At 35.5% G+C, this 25,805-nt stretch overlaps 1 protein-coding gene across 3 annotated transcripts in view; it reads left to right on the top strand.

The window, feature by feature from the left end:
* Positions 1 to 25,805, top strand: part of LOC131039451 (PH, RCC1 and FYVE domains-containing protein 1) — a 101,712-nt gene that overhangs the window by 50,354 nt on the left and 25,553 nt on the right. For all 3 annotated transcript variants that reach the window (XM_057972230.2, XM_057972229.2, XM_057972231.2), the window contains one exon: positions 1,693 to 1,839. In XM_057972230.2, coding sequence (XP_057828213.1) covers positions 1,693 to 1,839 — 147 coding nt within the window. The remainder of the gene's footprint in view (positions 1 to 1,692; positions 1,840 to 25,805) is intronic.

Raw genomic sequence — 25,805 nt, 5'->3', positions numbered from 1 at the left:
CATTGGGAAATGAGAGATTTTATATTGAAACAAGACAGTCAGTCAGATTTTGAATTTGAAAAAGCTTCTAATCTTTATGAGTGGGAAAAGGAATCTGCATGCAATTTTTGGTTTCGTGGTGTAGCAGATTCTTGACTTGGACACTCGAGATGTGGAGGCTCTTAATTACTGAAAGCATAAGTGACTGGCATTAGAAATGGAGCTATTCATAGAAAAAGAAGTGTTTGCAAAAAAGGATCATGCAGAATTTTCATTGTGGGTAGAGAACAGCTCTGCAGAGTTCTGTTGTCCATGTAGAGGAGGGTAAAATTCTCAACTGTGCCTCTGCATTTCATTAGCCAATGCACCTGTCAAGGATTAGCCAATGCATCATTTCATGTGCTCATTACTTAGGGAAGCATGGTGTTTAGAAACACATGCTTGTCTAATTGTCTCCAAGGGCATATAGGAGAACACACAAACACACAATTGACACATTTCAAGATGGTGAGAGTCCTGAAGTCTAGAGATTATTATTTATACATTAAGAAGAATTGTGAAAATATTTAAAAATCTTATATTTTATAAATCTGACTCTCTTGTATTTCTCAGGAAACAAAAACTACCAATTATGAATTTAGGGAAAAACTAATTATAAATTTAAAAAGAATAACAAAAATTCAAATATAGAAGTGCACTCAAATTTTAGCTTGATACCTACCAACACAAGTTAATTTGAACACAAGAAAACTATAAATACATAAACATAAAATAAAAACATAACATTAAAAAATATATTTTTTTGCCACAGGATTTGTGATTAAACATCATTTATTTTACAAATTGAAAATTAAGTATCCCCCTAAATAAAAGGCCCCAACCAGTTTTCTTAATTCTTAATTTTTATTAGGGTGGGGTACCATGGAGGGGGGCTTCCTGAAAAATAGAGCTGGAGCTGCTGAGCTTCTTTAGGAATATTTTAAAGCTGGCGGTCCCATGAATTTTGTTTTGCACTTCAGCTTAAAAATTTCAGCTTCTAAATTTAAGGATGTCATGAACTTTGTAGTGCAGATTTTCACAATATTTGAGTTTGCTTTCTCATTGCCAATGATAATCTCTAAATATTTTCTTGAGCATTCTGTCCTTCTACTGGGTGATGGTTTAGGTTAATATACATCATGATGGTAGAAATTCTCTTATTTGTTTTCATAGACATGATAGGATCTGTCAAAGAGTTGGTGCATTTGATTTTTAATTTATGTTTTATTTTACTGTGTAAAAAAAATGGATATGATTGATTTACTCAAAACAATGTATGTAAGTTTCTGTTGTCAGTGTCTAAAATTCATCACTTTATAACATACAATTTTTAGTGTTTTGTGTAGATAGCTATTATATCTTTGATGGTTAACATCCATTGAGTTTAAGTACACAGGTGACTAGATGTTTGCAGCACATTGTAAAATATCATGACCTTGGGAAAAATTGGAAAAAATTGGAAAAAATTTAATTCATGAAAATATAGTGTGTTTTGCCAGTGCAAATCCTAATTAGTATACTGGATTTCTTTTCCATTTTCAATCCTATTTTGGCCATAAGCTTTATATTTTATGATATTGATTGTTTTCCATTTACAATCTGAGCCTCAAGCTGTGTTTTAATGATGGTAACCTAGTAGTCAAAGAATAACTTCCCAAAAATTCAAATTTCCAGGTGGAAAACATTACTCGCAAGGCTCAGCTACAAGAAGTTGAGTTGGAACATAGTGCAAAGAAACTCAAGGAGGCTATTGCAGTAGCAGGAGAAGAAAGTGCCAAATGTAAAGCTGCCAAGGAAGTGATTAAGTCTCTTACTATGCAGGTGACAAATTGAATATAGTTATATTTTACACATATCTTGCAACTAGGTCCAGTTTTCCTTTAATGCTGTATACATCTTTCAATCGTAGTGCTTTCTTACATGCTTGTGTGCATGATTATTTTACCCATATTTGGTCTTCTGCTTTATGAATTTGGTACAGTGGAAATTGCATTGATATCTCAAATGTCTAATAGCTAGCAAAAGTAATCTTACAGCCCAGAGGATAGGGTGATGAAGAATTAGAGGTTTAACATTTGAATTAATTACAGGAATCAGATTAGAGTAAGCTTTAGAATCTGTTGTTAAATGAATCATTAAGCAAGGATTGAGTTCAAAGTATTGAATCATAAGTTGATATGAGCGGATAATTCTGAAGATTCAATTAATAATAAAGATTTTTCTAGGAACATACTCATGCTCTCCTCACACACCAGCAATCTGATCTGATTAAGAATGGAACTCTCTATTTCTCTAGCCTGAATAGAACACATCAAACCTCCCTCTTAGCTTCATGGCCTTCTTTCAAAAGCCCCTTTGACTTCAATTTTCAGAACTACTGTACCAAAAGAAAACAACATGATTTGTAAGGAGGCCCTGATAAAATAGCTTAATCACTATGCCGAGAAAAGAATCAAATGTCTCTCCATCCCAATGAAAGAGGAGAACGGGTTCTGCCTCTAAAAGGAAACTCTGCCGAGGCTGCAGTTTTCTCTGATGAAAAGGAATAGAGGTTTTGATTTGTAAAGGAAGAAGCTTTGATGTGTTGATTCAAGGTAACCTACCCAACATCCAAAACTCTCTGACTTTTGATTCAAGAGAACGGAAGACCAGTAGGAATTGTACACATTTTAATGATGACAAAGCTACTAAATTGCATTATCTTCCTTGCAGAAGGAAAAAGATCAATCTTTTTTATAATGCCCATGGTTTATGAAGAAACATGAATTATTTGTAAAACAACTCTCACTTGCTTTCAGTCCAACTGAAGATCTCCACATCACAGTACTTGTTTAAGTGCGGTTACCTCTTCTTCCCTGTTAATTTAGGCAGGAATTTTCTGTGCAGAAAATAGGGAATGCCATTGAAGAATACATCACAGCCTCAGGATTCACAAGGCAACCTTGGTTGCCCAACCATGTATGGTTCTGTGTGAGTAATAAGTATATACATAGAAAAATCTCTAATGATAGAATTCATTTGAATTAGAAGTGATGGAATGGGACTAGCTCATAGATTTTCAGAATATCCCTTTCCGCTGGTTGATTTTTCACAAAGATGGTCACCTGGCAGTATTGCTGTCCCCCTTGGCAGGAATAGGACCAAGCAATGAATGAACAAATAGATGAAATAAATTTTCACCAAGAGAATAAGGACAGCACACCAAATCAAGAGAATAAGTATGGATAGCACATCAAATTGAATTAAAATCTTGAAAGACAGCCATAAGAACAAAAGAACCAAGGCTCAAGCAAGGGTCAGTAAGGAAAGAAATGTTTTTAAAGAGGCTTCGTGAGAAAAGGATAACTGCAACCAAACAGCTAAATTAGATGCACCTCTCCAACTCATCCAAAGCTCTGAACAACCGAGATAAGAGAAGGATGAATGTTATTTAGAAGATTATGAAAGCAATGCTTTGGAGATGCACATCAGAAACTAAATTCAGTGGAGAAAACTTGTACGAAAAGGAAAAAGAGGAAAAGTCTCTGGATTTGGTCCAATTCACATTAGTGGTGGACACAATAATATTAATAAAAAAAGCCAAAACCAAATAAGGTAATTGCACGAAAAGGAAAAACAGGAAAAGTCTCTGGATTAGGTCCAATTCACATTAGTGGTGGACATAATAATAGTAATCAATAAAGCCAAAACCAAATAAGGAAACAAGTTCCAGATGGCAAGCGGTGCAATGATATTCCAAACAAAACAAAAAGGGAGAATCCTCAGCTGGCAATTGCACCGAGTAACAAGAAGATAGCCAAATGAACAAGACAGGCAACCAGCCATGGATCTAGTAAACTATGTTGTTTGAGACTGCTCTAGAGAAAGTCATAGGTGTGTGTGATACCGCCCTGTAAGTGCACAGGTACTGTTAGAGAACATAAGCTGTTTGTGCAAACCAAACAAATGACTAATTTTCAAGAATAAAATCAGGGAAGAACTGTTGATTTTATTGTAGCTGTGGTCGGAATCTACAGGCCTACATAAATAACACAAAGCTTGTGATTATATTGATAATATAATTATTATATTATTAGTTGTGAGATAATATAATTATATTATGTTAATAATAATTATAATTATATTATTAATTGTGATAATATAATTATAGTTATAATAATTAATGATATAATAATATATTAATATATATAATCATTAATATTTAATTATTTAATATTATAATAAAGTATGGTGTCCCTTGGTGAAAGGGCACCTCTTGCATATATATTATGAGATGTGTGATCTCATTGAGTGAAGAAGAGAGTAATAATAAAAAATAAAAATACAAGCATTACCTGGGACTTTAACATGGTATCAGAGCGGGTTCTTAGAGATTCCAGTTCATATTAAAATTGAATTGCTGGAGAAATTGACTGTTTTACATCAAGTCGTGAAGGTGGAATATTGGTGTGGGATCGGTATTGTGACCAGAATCAAGGGGTTGTGGAGAGACTAATTTGTGCATTATCTTTCAGTGATTTTTATTCATCAACATCCCTTCTTGGAAACATATAAATTATCATGGTGGTTTGAATCGAACGGCATAAGGGAGATATTCCTTGTGGCACGGGTGCATATTGTTATCGTTAAACATTTTCGCCAGGCGCCATCTATCTCCATAAGCATGGTTTGGGTAATGATTGTCGATATCCGATATCAACAGGTCTTCTTTGTTTGGTGGCATATTGATATTCTAAGCGGTGGGTCTCATCATTTTGATCGAAGCCACTAATGGAGAGGCATGGCCTTGACTTGTAGACAAGTGGTATGATATAATCTTCCCTTGCCATGAAAAGCATTTATATTGGAGAAACTTACTATTGAAGCACATCGAGTATCAAACAAAGGACTCGAGGGTTGGAGCACAATAAGAATTCCACACAGAGGTGCCGCATGTGGGTGTGTGTTGCGTTAATCATTATTGAAATGATTGTGTAAAATAAAACGTTTTGGAGTTACAAAGGAGTCAAACTGTATCGAACAACCCAGCGTATGATTCTCATCGACTTCTCAGGCACTTTTGTGTTAAGCAGTGGGTGTTTGTGTTTGTTTTTGGTTGGAGCTTGGGGGTCAAGATTTTGGAAGCAAAGATTATTGTTATTATAATGGATGTAAAGAAATGTATCTGCACTGGCGTTGTTTTGATTGGTTAATTTGCTGATATCGTGATTATTGGATGGCAGAACTGTTTCGTCCTTTGCGGAGTTAAGTCTTCTTGGCATAGCGTAAATATTCATGCCTTAGGTGCGAGTCTTCCCTTCAAACCACAGTGGAAGTGTCAATCCACTCATTCTTATTTTAGCATGAACCAATTTATCCTAGACTTTGCTTTCTAACGTTGTGGTGCGAGAGTTTTATTGGAGCCCGACTTTCACATTGCATTGTGGTTGATGGTGACTAGTGAGGCTCATGACAAAAGAACATCAATTCTTCTCATATCTGTGCAACTTCTTTAAAGGTCTCTTAGAAAATTCAAAAGATTTGAATGACTGGTGCGATTTGTTCTTGGCATGGTATTCCTAGTATATATTAGACTATTTAATTATATTTTAGTCATCTATATTTAGTTCCTTGTTTAATGGTCATTTAGCTTTTTAGTTAATTAGCTTTTAAGCTTTATTTAGCATTTAGCTTTTTCTTTTTAGTTAATTAGCTTTTAAGAGTTATTTAGCATTTAGCTTTTTAGTAGTTCACTTTAAACGACTTGTTCTTAATTTAGAATGTCGTCCTTGTAATCTCTTTATATACGTTTGTATATTGTTGAATAGATTATCCGATTATTGAATCATTCATTCAATTTATTTTTCATGGTATCAGAGCAGGGTTGATTGGATTCTTTAAAGTTTGGCGAATTCTTTAATAAAATTTCATGGCCTTCTTTCTGGACAATTTTCCAGATTTTTTTTATTGTTTTTTTTATAAAAAAATGATTTTACTTTTTTGAAGGCTTTTTGAGGGTTTCTGGTTCGTGGGCGAATTTCTTTGTGCTGGGCAGCAGTTCATGTTTTTTTAGGGTTCTGGAGATTTTCGGGCTTGCAACCTGGAGGTTTTTTTTTTGCAGATTGAAATTTTTTTTAGGGTTTTTGCAATTTTCGACTAGGCTTTTGACTCTTCAGTTCAAGTCGAAATTTTATTTTGGTTGTAGATTCTTGGTGGGTTTTTTCGAGACCTCAATTGGGTCATCATCAGATTTTTTTGGGTGCATCGTTTTACGTGCCTCAATTTTTGAGCTGTCGGATCTGCATTCTGATTTCAGATTCTTGGTGGGTTTTTCGAGAGCTTTTTTGTGTTGGTCTCATATTTTTCTGGGTGCCTTGTTTTTCGTGCCTCGAATTTTGTGCCAGCGAATTTGCCTTGAAATAAAAAGTCTGTGATTTCTGCTAATTCTGTGGATGTCGGGAATTTTGGTGTCTTCTGGGTGCTGTTTATCTTGTACATCCGACCTAGGGTTTCTACCCCTATTTTTTTGCGTTTTTTTTTGAAAAAAATCGTCAATATTTTTTCTGGTTTTTTACAAAAAAATCAGAGGTATTTTTTTATTTTCTGCAAATTATTATTTTTTTTCTGATTATTTTCATGAAAAATTTCAGGTTTTAAGTTTGCAGAAAATTTTAATTTTTGGGTTTCTTCCAAATCTCGAAATTTGCACCTTGGAATTCGTGCCAAGATTCTCCTTCAAAGGTTTCAGTTTTTTCAGCAGCTGCTTCTATTCTGTTTCCGTGATGGCATCTTTGACTAGCATCATGTTGGAACACAGACAAAAGTTCAACAACTGCCACAACACCTGGAAACAGTGCATGTTCACGATATTTGAATATCGTTGCCTTGATCAGATTGATTTAGGCCAGACCTCGTCCTACAGGTCCTAGGGTTTTCACATTTTTTTTCCTCACAAACTGTTCACAGGGTTAAGAATTTTTTCCTTAAAAATAAAAAATCATGGGAGGGTTTTGCTTGATTTTTTTTCTCAAAAATTAGGGTTTTACCACGTGATGTCTGGTATTTTACCACGTGATGTTGTCTAGTGTTTTCCTGCATGATGTCTGATGTTTTACTATGTGATGTTTGGTGTCTTACCACGTGGTGTTTTGGGTCTTGCCACGCGAAGTTTCAGGGTTTTGTTCGATTTTTTCCACAAAAATCATTTCAAGGGTTTTTACCATTTTTTTCCATAAAAATGATGATTTGTATCTTCAGTTTTGTAGGGTTTGCCAATTTTTCCTCAAAATCATGGTTTCAAGTTTCAGTTTGGTTACCCAACGTCAAGTTGGATGGATATTGGTATTCTTGGTCATTAACACTTTTCAGATCTAGGAAGGGTCTGTACCGCAACGGAGTGTTCTTTTCATTTGTGATCAAAAGACTTGCAGTTTCTTCTGCAGGGTAGTTAGTAGATAGAATGACCATTAAGGTAGGGTATTAGAATATTTAATTATATTTTAGTCACCTATATTTAGTTCCTTGTTTAATGGTCATTTAGCTTTTAAGCTTTATTTAGCATTTAGCTTTTTCTTTTTAGTTAATTAGCTTTTAAGCTTTATTTAGCGTTTAGCTTTTTGGTAGTTCACTTTAAACAACTTGTTCTTAATTTAGAACGTTGTCCTTGTAATCTCTTTATATACTTTTGTATATTGTTGAATAGATTATCCGATTATTGAATCATTCATTCAATTTATTTTTCAGTATATGCATGAGCATTCTGGTGAGAGTAATTCTAAAGTTAGTGGGAGGAACCAAATCTCAATTACGACATTGGAAATGGTAATAGTTGGGAGCCATTAATACAGCGTGAGGCCGAGTTTATGTACAACTATTATATTGAAGAGGAGTAGATTGGCAGATTATGAGCAGCTTTCATTACTATGATTGTGGTCATTATCTATCGGGCCTGTTATGTTTGAGCACATATTATGATGAGACCAAGTCGCACCTGTAGTGCGAATCAAACTCTTCATTGCAGGCCTCTTTTAGGTTTCAGAGTTTATCATCATCAATAATTCCTGCAGCAGAGGTATTCCATTGTCATTCACTTCTCTTACTTTGGCAACTCCCTTCATTTAGTGTGGCCTGTAGTATCTTGTCATGAGGCTTCTATAGTGGCGTTAGTGCTTGGAGGGTTATGGAGTTCAGTATAATTGCATCGTTGTAATGTTTACCTAGAAGTTGCTGTGGAGAGCACCTCTGCAAATTCATATGCAACCTCACAATGAACTATATGAGAATGTGGGAGCACAAACATAGCATGTAAACTGTTCAACAGTTTGCCTCAATGAGATGTCACCTCATGAAATGCAATTGGCAAGTGTAAAGCAAAGTTCTGCATTCTTTACTAGCCGCATTATTACAAATGCTTTGAAATAGTTTATGGGTAGCCATCAAAGCATAATTAAAGGAGGATTCCTATCAGAGATTACAGTTGGAAATATTCAGGTAAGGATGTATGCAAGACATATATGCACAGACATGGCACATGAATTTATGACAAAATACCCCAAAGAATTATGCTCTCAGCCAAAGCTGTAGTTGGCAGTCTTTCAAAATGCACAAACATAAAGAGGAGTATACAGACTGCTGTATGTTAAAGTTACTATAAGAGTGATGGTAGCAACTTGGTTGGCCATCACTTGACTCTGCGTAGGGGTCAGCCTATTCAATCTCCGTGTATCTTTGAGACCCTTGGTAGGAGTTCCAACACTTAAAGAAGGTTGGTGTGTCTCAGACTTGAAGGACGATGTTCCTGGACTGAGTGTCTCAATGGATGAAAAGTTTCAGACACAATTTCAAGACTAACTTATAAGAGATAAGTATTTTTATGGTTTAATAATGTTCATGGATTTTTCATGTTGTCATTAATTCATGCTATTGGGACAGTGAATCATATATGATGGTATCATTGTCTGAATCATGTATGATTCTGGCATTTATATTTCTCTTCAAGATAGTCTTGAACTATTAGTAATCTCTCTTAATGCTTTCAGGATAGACTGGGGAGCATAAGGATGATGAGAGATTGCATTCAAGGAAGGGAAATCTTGATAATTGCTTGCATTTCTTCGAAGAGGAAGAATCGGCATTTAGAGGGAGTTTGACAAACCTACAGAAGCAACCTTGAACGAGAAGGTTAGGAGGTTGAGGTTAGTACTTCAAGCTTCAGAGGGAGCGGCTAGAGGATCTTGATCATATTGATTTAGAGGGAGTAGACCATGTCGAGATGTTATCTCTAGTGATCAGGAAATTGCAGCAGCTAGAGGAATCTATGATTCATGAGATAGAGTTCCATGTGATATCCTTGGATGGATGGATACTTGGTGGCCTTGGGATTCACCAAGGGTGATACAAACCTTCAAGACAAGCTTGGAGATATGGAAAAATGAAGCTCTAATTGAGAGGGAGGCTCTACATTAGTGATCTTCTGTGATTTGATAATACATTTCTCTTTGAGAGAGACTTTAGGTGAAAGTCCTTATCTCCACCCTCTGATATGGTTCATGGTGGATGTCATGTGTGTGACTTCATGACTTCATTGGTTCAGTACTTGTTGAGCGCCTGTGAACATTATTGAGAGGTGACGATCTCACAATGATGAACACTTGTACATTTGATCATTATCGTAAGGTGACAATCTTATGATATTGATTGATCATACCATTATGATGGATATCATGGGACGTGATATCTGTGGATATGTCATAATGGTTTATATCTCTAGTAGTAATATCGATGGATATGCCATAATGGTGGATATCATGAGATGTGATATCCATGGATAAGCCATAATGGTGGCTATTACATAAAGAGATATTCATGGTGGATTTCATGTGACGTGAAATCCGTGGAAATGCCATGAAGTAATATCTTTAGATGTACCATGATGGTGGATATCATGATACATGATATTCGTGGACAAGCCATAATGGTGGATATTACATTAAAAGATTTATGGTGGATATCACGTGACGTGATATCCGTGGATATGCCATAACTCTTGATACCACAATGAGGTGATATCTTTCTCTCACACAATAAATGGAGCTATTGTGCTTACTATAAGGTGTTATTACTTATTGAAGATGTCAAGTAGGATTCCTCCCTAGCTAAGAGGGAGTGTTGATTTTATTGTAGCTATGGTTGGAATCCACAGGCCTACATAAATAACACAAAGCTTGTGATTATATTGATAATATAATTATTATATTATTAGTTGAGAGATAATATAATTATATTATGTTATAATATAATTATATTATTAATTGCGATAATATAATTATAGTTATAACTATTAATGATATAATATATTAATATTATATTAGTATATATATAATCATTACTATTTAATTATTTAATATTATAATAAAGTATGGTGTCCCTTGGTGAAAGGGCACCTCTTGCATATATATTATGAGATGTGTGATCTCATTGAGTGAAGAAGAGAGTAATAATAATAATAATAAAAAAAATACAGGCATTACCTGAGACTTTAACAAGAATTGCTATGTCACCCCTAGTTTCTGAGACGAGGGGACAGGAAAACGGGTTTCTGGGGCAATTTTTTTAATTTTTTACATTTTTGGGGACAGAGGGAACTACTATATAAAAATAGGGAAAAATCTAAAATATATAGGAAAATTTCAAATATTCATATGATAACATTGATAAATCATTCATCATATACATTATGCATAGCAATTGAGTTGAGTTGAGAGTTGAAATTCAGAAATTCATATGCATGATGTAACTTAATAGTTAATACATGAGGGGACATCCCCCTGTCCCTGGAATGTTTACATTTCTGTGATGCTTGGTTTTTACCCAGGAAACGCGTCCCCGGGTAACACTGGGAAGGAGTGATCTATTTTAGGTTTTATCCAAAAAAATTCTGAGTAACTCTTTCTCATGTATCAAGATAGCTGAAATGTGGGGACCAAAAATAGCATCATCTTTCCACAAAGAAAAACAATGATTCAATGAACCCAAGTATGTAGCACTTTGTTACCAATCTTTTTGCTGGGAATGCAAGTAGCAAACTAGCTAAATTGGATCCAAGGAAAAGAGCCACACAATCCTATCATTATAGGGGATTTTAGTGCAATTAAGAACCCAAAAGAGAAAACAAGGGGCTAGGGATTCAACTTCATAATAGCTATGGCTCTTATATAGCTAATCACCAAGAATTCTTTGATAGATATTGAATTATGCCTAAGGCCTCTTCATGTAGTGCAATTTGAGAAAAAGTGTGCATTACACAGCAGAAAAGTAGAGAATCCTCATCTAAGAAATCTGGCTATTAAACTCAAAATTTAAATAGGTTCATGATCTGATACTATTAGAGTTTTCGCCAATTTCAAGTTTCAATATAAATTACGAGTTTCTTCTATGACAAAAACTCTTAAAATTTTGTTGCTGTTGTGTGGGTGTCCTTGAATTGGATGGTGATGTTGTGTCAACCTTAGCAAGAGCCTCCACCATATTATCATGTTGTGAATGCGATAAGTCTCCTACTGGTGGCTCACTAATCTTGACTTCTACCTTGAAAATTGTGCTGCTTTTGCTTCCCATTCTGCTGACTCCCTCTCCAAAGTAGCCAAATCATCATTAGTGAACAACATATCCTCACTCTTCGGAACCCAATTTGAATGTGGATCAATGTTATTGAGGTCAACCACATAATGTCTCTTGCCCATCTACTTTCTTTGCATGCAATTGAAGGTTGTATTGCACAATGATAAGATCATACAAGCGCTTTAGAGTCAACCTATTGGGCTTCTTTATGTGAATGGCCTCGAAAGAACTCAAAACTAGAAGTGCTATAGCACTTGGATAAAATACGGATGATGAGATTTTTAATACTAAGTGTTGTTGCATTAAAATGTTCTCACCACAAATTTATAAGGATAACATTGATAACTTTGGAATGATTTTTGTAAATTTAAAACTAAAAGTTATTTAAACAAGCAACTAAAATAAAGCATAGATTTTTTTAACTTGGCTATAGAGTGGCTCTCTATTGTACAAAACAATCTCCCCTCAGCCCCCATTGTAAATTTGTAGCTCATTATGTATGATGTCTCTAAGGTTGAGCATCCTCTCCATACATGTGGAGGCCATCCAGAACCTCTTTATTTACTTTGAATGAAGTGAAGAAGAAAAATTGAGGGTTTAAAATTTAAATAATAGGCAAGAACATGAATATGTTGGAGTTGTTGGTTCCATTTCTGATCAATAGTGCACCATATGGGTTCAAATTTGTTTTTATTCAAGCCATACATATACTGTATTACCTATTTAGCCCTATCCATGGCCTTATATAGATACACCATGTTTATCAATCGTGGACCCTAACAACAATTTTGATTCTAAAAGAAGAGTATTCTTTTTCAAATCAACAAATTAAAGTATCAAAATTTTACAACATCAGCAAATTATAACATTATAAATTTATTAAAAACTATTACTTTTGATTGAAAACTTAGTTTGATGATATTCTCCACGCCCTTCACAAATTTATCAAAAAAATGTTCTTCACAACTCTGCTTTGGCTTTGCCGCAGTAAGGACTCTCCAATGACCTTTAGTGTTGGGTAATGTGGTTGTAATACTTTGCAAGGTGATGAAATTAGTGATATGGCATGTGACGACTATTTGCAAGAGCTCCTTTCCATTTGTGTGCTTTCTCATGAGATTTTGAACCTATACATAGCTGTAGATGTATTTTATGACATTCATTACATCTTCCACTATGTTCTTTATTCAAGTTAGTTTTCCCATGTTCTCAAGGAGAAGGTCAAGGTTGTGGGTAGCATAAGGAATTCAAAACAACACAGGGTGCCTTGCCACTCGAACTTTTTCAGTTGCTACAGATATAATTGCATTTCTACCCTTATTTGGGCAACATCTTTCTTTCCCACCTCCATCACCACTTCATAAAAAAAGATTAACTATCCTCTTGAAGCTGCCAAAAAGTTACAAGCATCTTCTTTTTGCTTGTTAGCGTTTTAAGTTGTCTGTGGCCCAACAACACAAAATTGAACAACATGGGGTACTTTCGGGCCATTTATGGGACGGCAGGGGACAACCATAAAAAACAAGGAAATTTTTTAAAATATAGAGAAATTTCAAATATTCATATCATAACATTGATAAATTATTCATCATAGACATTGTTGAAGCTTAATACATAACATTATACTTGAATTAATATTTCACTTGAGAATTGACAAACAAATTTACAAAATTCAAATGCTTTCATTGTCAATGTACATACATATCATATAAGAATTATAATGAAATGCTCAAAGGCTCCAGGTTTCAACTATAAAATGACGATAATAGAGAAAAATATATGGCTATCCCTAATCAGCAGATGCAACTGGTAGGTTTGTATCAAAATTGAAACTCTTGAGTTTGAGTCATTGCTAGCATAAAGGGCTGCCATAGGCAACAAAACCCCAACCAATCCCTCCCGTGTTTCCTCCTCATTGATCTGCATAGTATATTTGGGATCAACATCCCAATGCAAGGCTGGAATTTGACAATTCTTAGGAGTATGTGGATCATGTAGTTGCAAAGCAACTATCAACTTCTTTGATCACCTAGAGGTAGGTTTGTTCCTCTTGACTGATTGGACAACATGTGAAAGAAAACAAATGGCAAGTAACCTTAACTTTGGTGCATCCTTTCCATGCCATGTCCACCATCCGATAGGATTGGTGAGAGCTAATGTAGCTCTATCCGACCTCAACTTTGGTTTGTTAGAAGTTAGAGCACATAGATTGACAAATGCAGCTACTGTGTGCAAAGTAAACTAGATTTCTCTTTGGTATACATTTTTCAAAGGGCCTCCATGAGCCCTTCTTTCACCTCTTCATCATGAGATAGAGGCACTCTTCCATGATTAACTACATTCCATTTTGGATTGAGATCATAGGCTGCTATATGAAGCGAGGTGTTACATAGTATTCCACTATTGTGTCACAATCGGCCTAAGATGCTCCTTGTAAAATCCCAAAGTAGGGTCCTTGATATGAATTGCTAGCTTCATTTGCCCAAGCATGCTATCAAAGGTCTCATAAATCTCTCCAATACTAGGAGAGTTAGTATCAACATATCAAATTACTCGCACAATAGGCTCAATGAAGGAGCAAACATATCAACAAGTGCAAACAAGTTACAAAAATTAAAATATTTGAAATGAATGAAAATATATTATAAGTTAGAAACATCAATAAATTGTTAAATTAACATTTTAAAATTTAAAAAATAAAATCATCAGTTTTATTACCTTATTGTGGACCACCGATCATCATCAAGGATTTTTTGTTTCACATTTCTTCCTTTCGGTGTGCTTGCCTCTTGCCATCTACCTCACTTTTCATTAACCACCATTGATTGTAAAGCCTCTTGGACCTCATGCATCCTCTCTAACAAAATGTAGTTAGCAACCTAGCATATCTAGTGTCCATGGGCTTGAGGGATTCCTTCCTCGAAAATGTCCTTAACAAAGCAAGTGAAGTGTGATGGTTGCAAATGAACATCTGCACATCTCTAACCTTTGACACCATTGCCTCTACCTAATCAATCTTCTCAATGTCTTTCAAGGTATTTTTCAATGTATGATCACAACATGGAGTCCAAAATATGTACTTATAAGCACCCTCTACCATCAATTCAACTAACTTATACACATAGGCTGAATGGGTCACTGCTTGTACAACATTAGAGGCTCCAACTGCTTCTATTACATCTTGCAAAATGTGAATTGGAAGGTTGCATCCTTGCTTTTCCTCGAACGATCGATAGCTCTAAGAAAATAAGAGCCAATTGAACTTGTGACAGTAATGTTGATGAGTGGACAATTTATGATATCACTCCACCCAACCGTGATGATAAAACATCCATCCCTTATTCAAGTTTATCTCATATCTTCCATCAACACACTCACCTTGGATTATACTCTATTAAGTAAGGTGGTCCGTAGCTTATCTTCTCCAAGTGGAACAAATGAGGGACTGACAACTATCACATCTTTGAACATTTGTTTAAAATATGGTGAATATGCCACATGAAATGGTATGGCATGAGCAGAAAGAAAACTTAGCAATAGAGGAATGGGCTGCATCTTGTGATTGTATGTTTAACAAATCAGCAACTATAGTAGTTTTCTTCTTTCCTATGATAGAACTCTTTCCCCCATGAAATCCAACATCCACGGATCTTGTTGGCAATGACAAAGTAGGCTGTGAACTTTCTAATGAAATTCGTTGTTGTTTTGCTTCCCTCTCCATATGCAATCTAGTTACATCAATCTTCTCAGCGGGAGTTACTTGTTCACAACTTTTCACCCCTTTACCACCTATCCACAACAAATCACAATAAACTCTTGTATAGCTTCCTCTATATTCTCTTTTTCAGAAATGGCAGGCATTCTCTACTCCCCCCTATATTTTTTTCTTATTCTTATCAACTCGTGATACAAATTGTAATAGAGTTTTCTTGGGGTTAAATGGACCTTTTGCATATTTTCTGAGGAGGTCAGAAGGACATCAAAATAGGTTTGAAGTTGCTAGCCCTGCTACGCTCCCTCTCCTTGAAAAACTCCCAGTGGCTGCCATAGCTGTATGAGTTCTACTTCTAGGTCTACTTATTTCTTGCATTTTCAACCTCCTCATTACCACTACTCTCACTACTGCTCACGATTTCTTTTGGTTAAGAATTGAAAAGAGAGCTGCAAATTCAAGTCTAAAAAATGCAATTTTTCTTTTTGAAAAAACAGATGTAAAATAAAGAACTTACCTCTAATGTAGTAGATTTGATGCCCTAGTCTCCTTTTTCAATTGCTGTGCTCTCCTCTCTCAACCGTTGCCCTTCTCTTGCTGCTTTTCAATGCAAGTTTGCAAATGTTCAAATGATTTTTTTTTTGTTTTTTGTTGTTTTGATAGGTGAAATAGGTTTAGGTTTTGTTTAAAGGGGCGAGGGGGTCTTTGTGGGCCCACCCATCCCCCTTTTTTAATTTAAAATATCCTTTCTATTTGAAAACAGGTCAAATTGCTGTTGGGCTGTAGGGGATGGCTAGCTGCCCCTTGCTGCCCCCTATCCATTTTGGCACTTTTCGGAGATGTCTTTGTTTTCTGGCATTGAGCAGGGATTTTTTTTTTTTCGGGGGTGGGGGGGTGGGATGGAAACGTTTCATAGGTGTCTCAAAGTCCCTGAAACTGGAAACATCTCCTTCAGGGGATGGGGGTATCGGGGAAGAGAGCATTGTATTAAACTAAAACCTAAAGCTGTGAACAAGTTTGCACACTATATAAGATTTCAGTGGGGTTTCACATAAATGTAAATAACTAGTTGACAATGATCTTTTCCCAAATGCAAGTGCTAGAGAATTGTTGACCATTTTTGTGTCAACCTTAGCCATGCAGACAACTGATCTGAGATATCTTCACTGGCTAAAAACCTTGTTAAAACCCCTAAGGCCTAAAACCCTAACCGCTTAAGGCTTTTGCCTTAACCTTTTTGGCCGTGTTCTTTTCCTTTGTTGATTGGCACGGGTGGTCATTTCACTTAAGTTTGCCGGCTGGATGGTCCCTTCTTCATGGCGGGACTGGCCCCTTCCACCCGCTACTGGCGGGCAGGAGTTCTTTTTATCACTATGTCGCATTCGGTCGGGAACTTCCACTTTTGTTCCCTGCTGCAATTGTTCTATTTTCGCGCTACACGATGATAAGCGATGCTGGTAGGAGCTCTTTTGGTTATCACTATGTCGCGTCGGTCGGGAACTTCCACTTTTGTTCCTTGCTGCGACTGTTCTATTTTCGCGCGACATGGTGATGAGCGATGTGGCCAGCGATATGAAGGAATAGAGTACTATCGTTGTTTCACAGTGATCAGGAACTGGGTCACACCTTGGCTATGATACTGGGATGAGGCTTGTTTAGTTGGTGGGGCTAGTTGGTTTTCACAAGGCAATCAGGGTCGTTCGATTTCACTTAAGGGGGAGATCAACAACCCTATTTTAAAACTCTTTTATGAGCCCTTTTGGAGTCCACTAGGCGCATCTCAGCCATCCACTTGCACGCGAAGAGGAGGATTGGGTGGCCCGATTTCAAACCTGGAAAGTGCGTTAAATTCAAAATTGCTGCTTCGGGTGGTTGTCGACTTAATGGGTCAAAAATTAGTTTCTGATCCTTTCGGTGGCCCAGATCGAATCATATTTATCTCGACTACTTTCAGGCGGCCAGGGGGCAATCTCCATTATCCACCATGACTCTACAAACTCTTCTCGTAGGCCGCCCATGCTCATTTATTACAGATTGAAGACTTTTTGGGCTTGATAGAGGACAATCAGACGCTAAGGGATTCTCCCTTTTTTCAGGGATTGTTGGTCTTTCCCAGTTCTGGGAGATGGTTTTAGACACGCAACCATTAGATCAATCTGTTTGATTTGATTGTCTCTTTTTTGTAACCTAACCCTAGCTGGTTAGGGTTTCTAAACCTAGCGTTCCATCTGAGTTATGCCTGATCTATAAAGGCAAATTTTGTAACTCTTTCTAAGGGTCCTCTCCCCGTTTCTCTTATAGAAACTCATACTTTCTGCAACTGTAAACTTTGCCTTGCCTTTATATCAATAAAATTGTCTGTCTTGCCTCTTTTTAGTTCAAATATTTTGTGTAAAGCATTTTACCTCTTCATCTGAATGCGTTCTTTTCTGATTCTTAGTTTATGCGTTTGTGTTAACACCCTTGTATACAGTGTCTGTGAATTGATTTTAGTTCCTCTCTTCATCTTACAGGATTCTAACCTTTGCATGTTCTTAAGGAGCTGATTAGGATAGGAAATTGTGCATATCTTTGGGTAGTTTTCATTGATGTTTTGTGCAGTTATGGGCAGGGAGGATAAACTTTCAATCTAGGTGCATTACCTCTTTTCCCTTTCAGCATTCTTTCTCCCTTTTTCCCCTCTAGATCATTATAATAGGTTTTATAAGTGTTGGGTTGGTCCAACACTGCACCCTGATTGATAAGGAAGCTGGCCTTCTCCGGAGACTCAACCTCACATGTGCAAGGTCCCACACTTGGAGGTTTATAAGGTTGTTGAGCACTAGTGTTCAACAAGGGTGCAAACTTTTGTGACAACAAGTATTGATAGTCAAGCCTTGAAAGAAGTTTTTTAGTTGTAATGGAGAGTAAACCATCAAGCACAACTAAAGACAACTTTATTATAGCTAAAGTAGAGCTTGGTGTTTGTTGCAAACAAAGATATGAAGGAATGACATAGATAGATGCTAACTGCTGTCTAAATCAAATACCAATAAATTAACATCAACAAGACAGAATCAAATTGATGAACGTCACAAGATTTCATGAAGGAAATAGTTAAACATCATTTAAAGCTACAATTTAGATAGATAGATTTAACCAATACAAAGTGTGACTCAGAATAATGTATTTTTGATTTACTTCAGTAAATTTACAAACATTCAATCATTGAATAACACAACAACTTTAACCAAACATCAGTTTTGTAGCATATTTCTGACATCGACTATCATAACAAATTATGTGCCCATATCACTTATTTATAACCTCTCAAGAGGTAACTTTTAGGGATAAAATAAAACTACTATAGAAAAGAGGAAATAAAAATTCTTCAAAGGAAACTAATTCTAACACAAATAATAAAATACAAACAGCCAAAATAGGCTCATTTGTTCTTTTAACCCTTGGTGAATACCATCTTTATAGTCTTTTGATGGAGTTTTGAGTGGCAATTGCCAATCGCCAATTGAAAGTATGCCTCCCTTTTTGATCTTTAATTACCTTTATGTGAGGTGCACTTTTGAAGTTAGTTTGCCACTTTTTGATTACATTTAGAACTTTTGAGTGGCTTTCCTACTCTAAAAGTGCACCTCACATTGACTTTGTTGACAAGAAAATGCAAATGAGTGGTCTGAATTTGACTGTTTTGTGGTGATTACTCTAGTATAGTGGAAAAGATAAAATCTGTGACAGATTACAAAATAAACAAAGGAAAATTTGCATATATTCATTCACCATTATATATATATATAAATTTTTAGAATTTTTTTTGACACTTCTAGGCCTCTTTTTTTTATGCAGCCGAGTTTTTGCCAGAGACTTTATATCACAAGAACTCAGTGAGTTTGTAGGTGAAACACTCGCAGAGCAAGAAAACTCGCAAGTTTTTAAAAACTTGTCGAGTACTCTGAGTTTTTCAACAGATTATTATGTACTATATCTTCTGTATATACATTACATGGTCATATGAATCTTCTCCTCTCACGCCCAATATATCCTTCATTTATCTCTCACACTCGTGTAATCCATGCCTTCTCCCACTTTCCCTTCCTTGTATTACCTCTTAATGCAGCCTTTCCTTTATATCCTTGTTATGACATTTATCCATATTATAACTTATCTAGCCATGTTAAGGTGTGTTTAAAGCTATTTAAGGGATATACGATCCATATATGGGTCCACAAACAACTAGAATGATATATGCTGTATCGCACAACCTCCTATATTTCTTTGTTGAGTGTGTACTGCTTTTGTGTGGTATTAGAAGGTCCTTAGTGGAGTGTGCAGTATTGCACAACCTCTTGTACATTTTATGTTACAATCTTATCCATTTGTGTGATATTGCAAAAATTGGTGTCATAAATGAGGATTATCTTCACTTTTGTTTCTTTCTAGCATTCTTGTTGGGCCTAAATCATTTCCTTTTCCTTGAGAAAACCTTGAAAAATTACTTTACATTGTCTTGCTTTTGAATTTTGTTAGTTTCTCCTCCTCCTTGCCATGCACATCTTGACTCTTAAGATGTTCATTTTCCTTAAATAAAAACAACCCTTTCATGGTACTGCACCTAGTTTTTCCATCCTCTTTACCACCTTCCAAAGGCTTTCTATCTATTGTGGTAGTTTTTCTACATTTGTGGGTCTTTGTAATCTCTATTTTGCTGCAAATATCTTTGCAATATTCCTTGTACCCAATGCTCTCCTAATTCTATTTTGTTGTGGGTTCTCTTCTTGAAAATCCACCTCGTCCCCTATAATTCCGTCTATGGACCAGCTGGTTTTGGTTAGGCCTTTAACAGCTTCAACTATCAGCTTTGAGTCCCCTTCTATAGCTAAAGCCTTAACACCAAGCGAAAGAGCAAATTATAATTCCCCACAACAGGGCCATCCCCTTTGCCTGTTTATTAGTATAACCATTTAAGTTACCAATGTTGGTGGTAATCATATCCCTATTGGTAGATCTAATGACACCACCCGCAGCAGCGTTTTCCCTTCTTGCAGCTCCATCAAAGTTAAGCTTGTACCAGCCTGTGTTCGGTGGTTTGAACCTGGTGTTCCTCCTTGCCAATCTTTGGAGCTGTCAAATTTGGCATAAGCACCAGGTAATTCCCAGTTTATCGCTGTCTTATCATCAAAAGAGGTGGGGGGATAGGATGGGCATTTGTTAGAAATGAAAATAAATTTAATAATAATTATGAATGAATGAAAATATGTCAATAGAATTATAACTTATATAAGGTAGATAATTTATATAAAACATAGATAATAAAACATATGTTATATAAGGATAATGATTTATAATAGTGAAATTTGTAGATTTATGTTGATTTCTAGTTAATTTTTTATTTATTTTGGGAACATTTTAATACGTGTACATAGTAAATAGTATAACCTTGTCAGAAGTTTAGTAGTATTAAAAGTCATGACTTAATCTATTCAATTTTACATTTCATCTTCAACAAAGTTATCTTTGATGGCAAAATTGTTGTATTGCATACAAGTACTTGATTATTAATGTGATTGTCCACCAAAACTTAATCTACTTTTAAACTGGGATATATTGTGGGCTCCAACCATAAAAAAATGAAATTGAAATGTTTTTGCAAATTTGTAGATTTGATCATAATGCCACGTCAAAAAGACTTTGCATGGACATATTGCACAACGGTTTCGGGTGCAATGAATGTTAAATGCAATTGGTGTTTGAAAGAAATCATTAGTGACATTTTTCACTTCAAGTGGCATTTGGCAAAGGAAGCAAGACATGATATGACTAGGTGCATTGAATACCTTGCGGATAGCACCTTTCATGCAAAACAAGCTATCCTAGGGATTTTTGAGGCAAAGGCAAGAATTGGGGTAGAAGTAGCTTCTAATTCTAATGATTTAGAAGTAGCTTCTAATTCTAACGATGTAAGAAGCAATTGTTTGGATGAAGGTGGTGAACAATAGTATTTTAGGGAATCTGGGTCAACACCTTCTACAACATGTGGCTCAAACACAAGTGGAGGAAACATTAATTCTTTCTTTGCTCCTTGTACTACACTAGGATCATAGACCACTTTGGGTAGTACATGATGGAGAAAGAATGTCCATGAACAAGCAAAAAAGGCAATTGCAAACTTTTGGTGTTACTCTAGCTTGCCATTCCATATTGCGAGGTCTCCATATTGGCAAGGTATGTTGGATGCTATTGCAGTTGCAGGTTCTGGGTTTCAAGCCCCATCTTACGAGATATTGAAGGTTAGTATGCTCAATGACACAATGTAGGATGTTAACAATGTTGTTAATGAGCACCGATTAGAGTAGGCAAATAGTGGCTGCACTATTATGTTAGATGGGTGGACAGATAGAAGAAACTAGATCCTAATCAACTTTCTTGTTTCTTGTGATATTGGCTTGATATTTTTGAATTAGGGGGATGCATTGGATACAATCAAATCAGCAGATGCATTATATGAGATGTATGACCTAGTGGTCAAAGATGTAGGGTCGCAAAAAGTTGTCTAGTTTATTATAGACAATGCTGCTACTTGTGTTACTGTTGGGAGACTCTTGACAGATAAATATCCATCTATGTTTTTTACCCCATGTGCAACACATTGCCTTGATCTAACCCTAGAGGATATTGGAATACTTGAATGATTTAAGGAGGTATTGCAAAAGGCTCGCACAGTCACAAAATTCATTTTTAATCACACGAGGGTTTTGCGTATGATGCGTTCTTTCATAGAAGGCAAGGAGCTAGTTAGACCAGGTGTGACAAGATTTGCAAAACACTTCCTTGCACTACAAACTCTTTGCCAACAAAAAATGAATTTGAAATGAATGTTTGTTTCAAATGAGTGCATGGAGTCTGGCTTCGCAAATCATGTAGATGGCATAGCAGTGGTAGAGTACATTTACTATATTGGTTTTTGGGAGGTGGTCGAGCAAGTTGTAGAATTGTCAAAGCCCCTAGTAAAAGTCTTGAGACTAGTGGATGGAGATAAATCCAAAGACAGGGCCAAAGAGGTGATGAGGCATAAGATGGAAAACAACAGAGATAGATACATGTCATTATGGGACATAATTGATAGAAGATGGGATTGACATATGCACTCTCCTCGACACGCTGCAGGATACTATCTCAATCCAACATTGTTCTATAACTCTTCATTCAGACATGATGATGCTGATGTCACACAAGGCTTGTTCATATGCATGGAGAAAATGTTTCCAAACTTAGAACAATTACATGCAACTATGGTGGAGATGCCAATGTACAAGTAATCAAGGGGTGTTCTTTCCTCGAAGGTTGCTGTAGAAGGCAGGTAGACCTTTCAACCAAGTAGATTCAATAAAGTTTTGACAGTTTCTCTATTTTTGTAGGCATGATCATTAAATGTGTTAAGATTTTAAGATATTTGGACATAATATCATCTCCAATTGATGTATTTTTCAGCGCAATGGTGGGATTTTTTTGGTCGTGAAACCATCTCTTAGATGGTTGGCGAAATGCATTTTGAGCCAGACATGTAGCTCATCCGCTTGTGAGCGTACTTGGAGTGTGTTTGAACACACACATTCCAAGAAATGCAACTACCTAACACAACAACAGATGAATGATTTAGTGTTTGTTCACCACAATCTTCACTTGAAGCTAAAGAAAGCTCAAAGTTAGACATTTAATATACTAGTAGTAGTTGAAATTGTATTTATTAGGTATTTCACTTATAAGAAAAAGTCTAATTTATAAATGGACAAAAACAGGTACTTTTGAGGACGTCTGTCATGTCCCCTCCTTGATATATATATATATATATCTTAATATCTTAAATGAAGTGATTATTAATATTAATTAATATAATAATTACCAATGAATGATTATTTGAAATTGATTTATTAAATAAATATTATTATTTAATTAATATCTATTACTAATAATATTCTTGAAATCTTCAAATAAAAATAAATTAATATTATACAATAATTTAAAAGTATTTGTATGAGATACTAGCCAACAAAAGTAAATATTAACAAATTGCTAATTAAATAAAGCACCAAAGGTCACGATTTTGTGAAGCTAGGCAAGCATAGTTTGGAAGAAACGTGACCCTCATTTAAGTCACGTCTCTCCCTAAAGGGAGATCAAACCAATCGGTATATAAAGACAAGACCGATGCTGCACACTGGGAGGGGAGGATTCAGCGATCAGGTAAGCAGCCTCAGTCCACGTCTACACTCCATTCAATATGGATAGGGGTGTACAGCATTCAAAGAGGATTTAAAAAGGGACTCCGCCCAAGTAAGCCATGTCAAACTCTATACAATAGAATAATAATGGCAACAAAGTATGAGGAGATTAAAATATAGTATCAGAAATAAAGATAATAGACAGTCTAGTATTTTCTGAACATATACAACTATCACCAGATCATTAATCTGTCAATAAACTACAGAAAATTAATGATATAAATCTGAGGGTATGTATTAATAATAAGGAAAAATCCATGGGAAATAAGGGGAAGAAAGATAAGATATTAACATACTGGCAATTATTTGGTAACAGCACATTGTTATGCTGTATCTATCCAAGAACTACATGCTTATTATATAAATATTATGTCTGAATGCTAATAGGAATTGAAGTATTTAGATCAGATAATCATAAGATATTAATATCAGCAGTTCGACTGATTGTTACAGTTTGGTATGAGTTCTGTGCATAATATAATAATTGTGATACTTATTTACATATAGTTCTGCATACTGATTATTAGCACTGCACTGCTGTTATAATTACTCCTATATATATATATATATCATAGTTGCATGGAAATGTACCCTAGACCCTTGGAGACCCTAACCGGATACTGGTACCCATATCCCATGTGGGAGATGTGGGTGGAGGCATTTCCACTTGTAGGAGACGTTGGCGGGAGTCGACAGTGCGTCTCTCGACGAATCCGTTTGAAAAAAAAAAAAAACCTAAAACGTGTGGAAAAAATTGAAAAAGCCCTAAAAAATGTGTCGTCACAACGGCCAAAAAGTCAAGAAACCCTAAACGCGCAACGTCACAACGGTCATTTACACTGCACGAACAGATTTGCAGCTGCATGAAGTCGTTTTGCAGCCTTTTGAACTCCTGCTTGCCTTCCAACACAAATTGCACGAACGATTTGCAGACTTCTGCTTGCCTTCCAACACAAATCGAAAACCACAAACTACGTAGAACAATTTTTTTTTCTATTTCGGATGTTTTTCCCTAAATCGGATTTCCATTTCGGATTTTTTGATTTTGTTTAATTTTTTCTTTTATTGAATAGAATCGCCGATACGATTTATTGAACATTCAATGTGAATTTGTTTTATAATTTTATTAATATTTCGCAGTATACTGTGAATGTATCAAACATTCACAGTTTTTTTACTATGAAATACATGAAAAAAATAATTCACAGGTATTAAAAAAAATTAAAATTGCATTTTAATAATTTATTTATTAATAATTTCAATTTGTAATATTAAATTAAAATAGATTAATAATAATATTAAATAGACTAATTTATTTGATATTTCAGAATTTTAAATTTTCAATGTTTATTGTTTCATAATACAGTATATTTCTAATTCAATTTTTTTAATATACTAATATAGTATTACTGTATTACTTAGTACTATAAAATTTTTTGCTAGAAATTATTGGTAAATTAGTAAAAATTTTTTTGGTAAATTATATAATATTTCTGGTAAATTTATAATTACTAAAAAAATTATATACTCAAACCTGCCAATACACATTTTTTGGGCACAATCAAACTTAGAAATTTTAAGATATTATTAAGAAGTAAGCGCAAAATCTAATATTCTTTTGTTTTTAACTTTTTATTTTTCATTCAGATTCATCATTCAAAATGTCAGGTGGAGGAAGACAAGGGTTGTACCCACTATGGAAGTATGTTGACCTTGTTTCGGGGCTGAAAGGATCAGGTGGAACAGCCACTATCAAATGCAAACTTTGTGATTTGGGATGGAAAGGTACCTACACGAGGGTGAAGGCTCATTTCCTCCACTTGCCATGTAATGGTGTTGAAGGTTGTAAAAATGAGTGTGAAAGATATGATGTTGTGAGAGAACAGGAAAGGGCTGATGGGAAAGTTGCTATGCGAAGCTCTCATGCTTCAACAACAGGGGCAACTATTGTAGCTTACAGTTATAATATAGAGTCAGAGGTGGATGTGACTTCTAGAGGTCTAGCAACTGAACCGGGTCACAAAAGACCACACATTGGCAGCTCAAACCCCATTGGAAGATTGTTTGATGTGCAAGGTCGAGAAGCACTTGATGCAGCCATTGGATGATTCTTTTATGCAAATGGAATATCAATCAATGTTGCTTGCTCTCCATTCTATGAAGAGATGGTTCGTGCTATCAATAATGCACCAATAGGCTATAAA

Source organism: Cryptomeria japonica, chromosome 10 (genome assembly GCF_030272615.1).
Source record: "Cryptomeria japonica chromosome 10, Sugi_1.0, whole genome shotgun sequence".
Lineage (NCBI taxonomy): Eukaryota > Viridiplantae > Streptophyta > Pinopsida > Cupressales > Cupressaceae > Cryptomeria > Cryptomeria japonica.
This window is presented reverse-complemented; position numbering and strand designations above follow the sequence as displayed.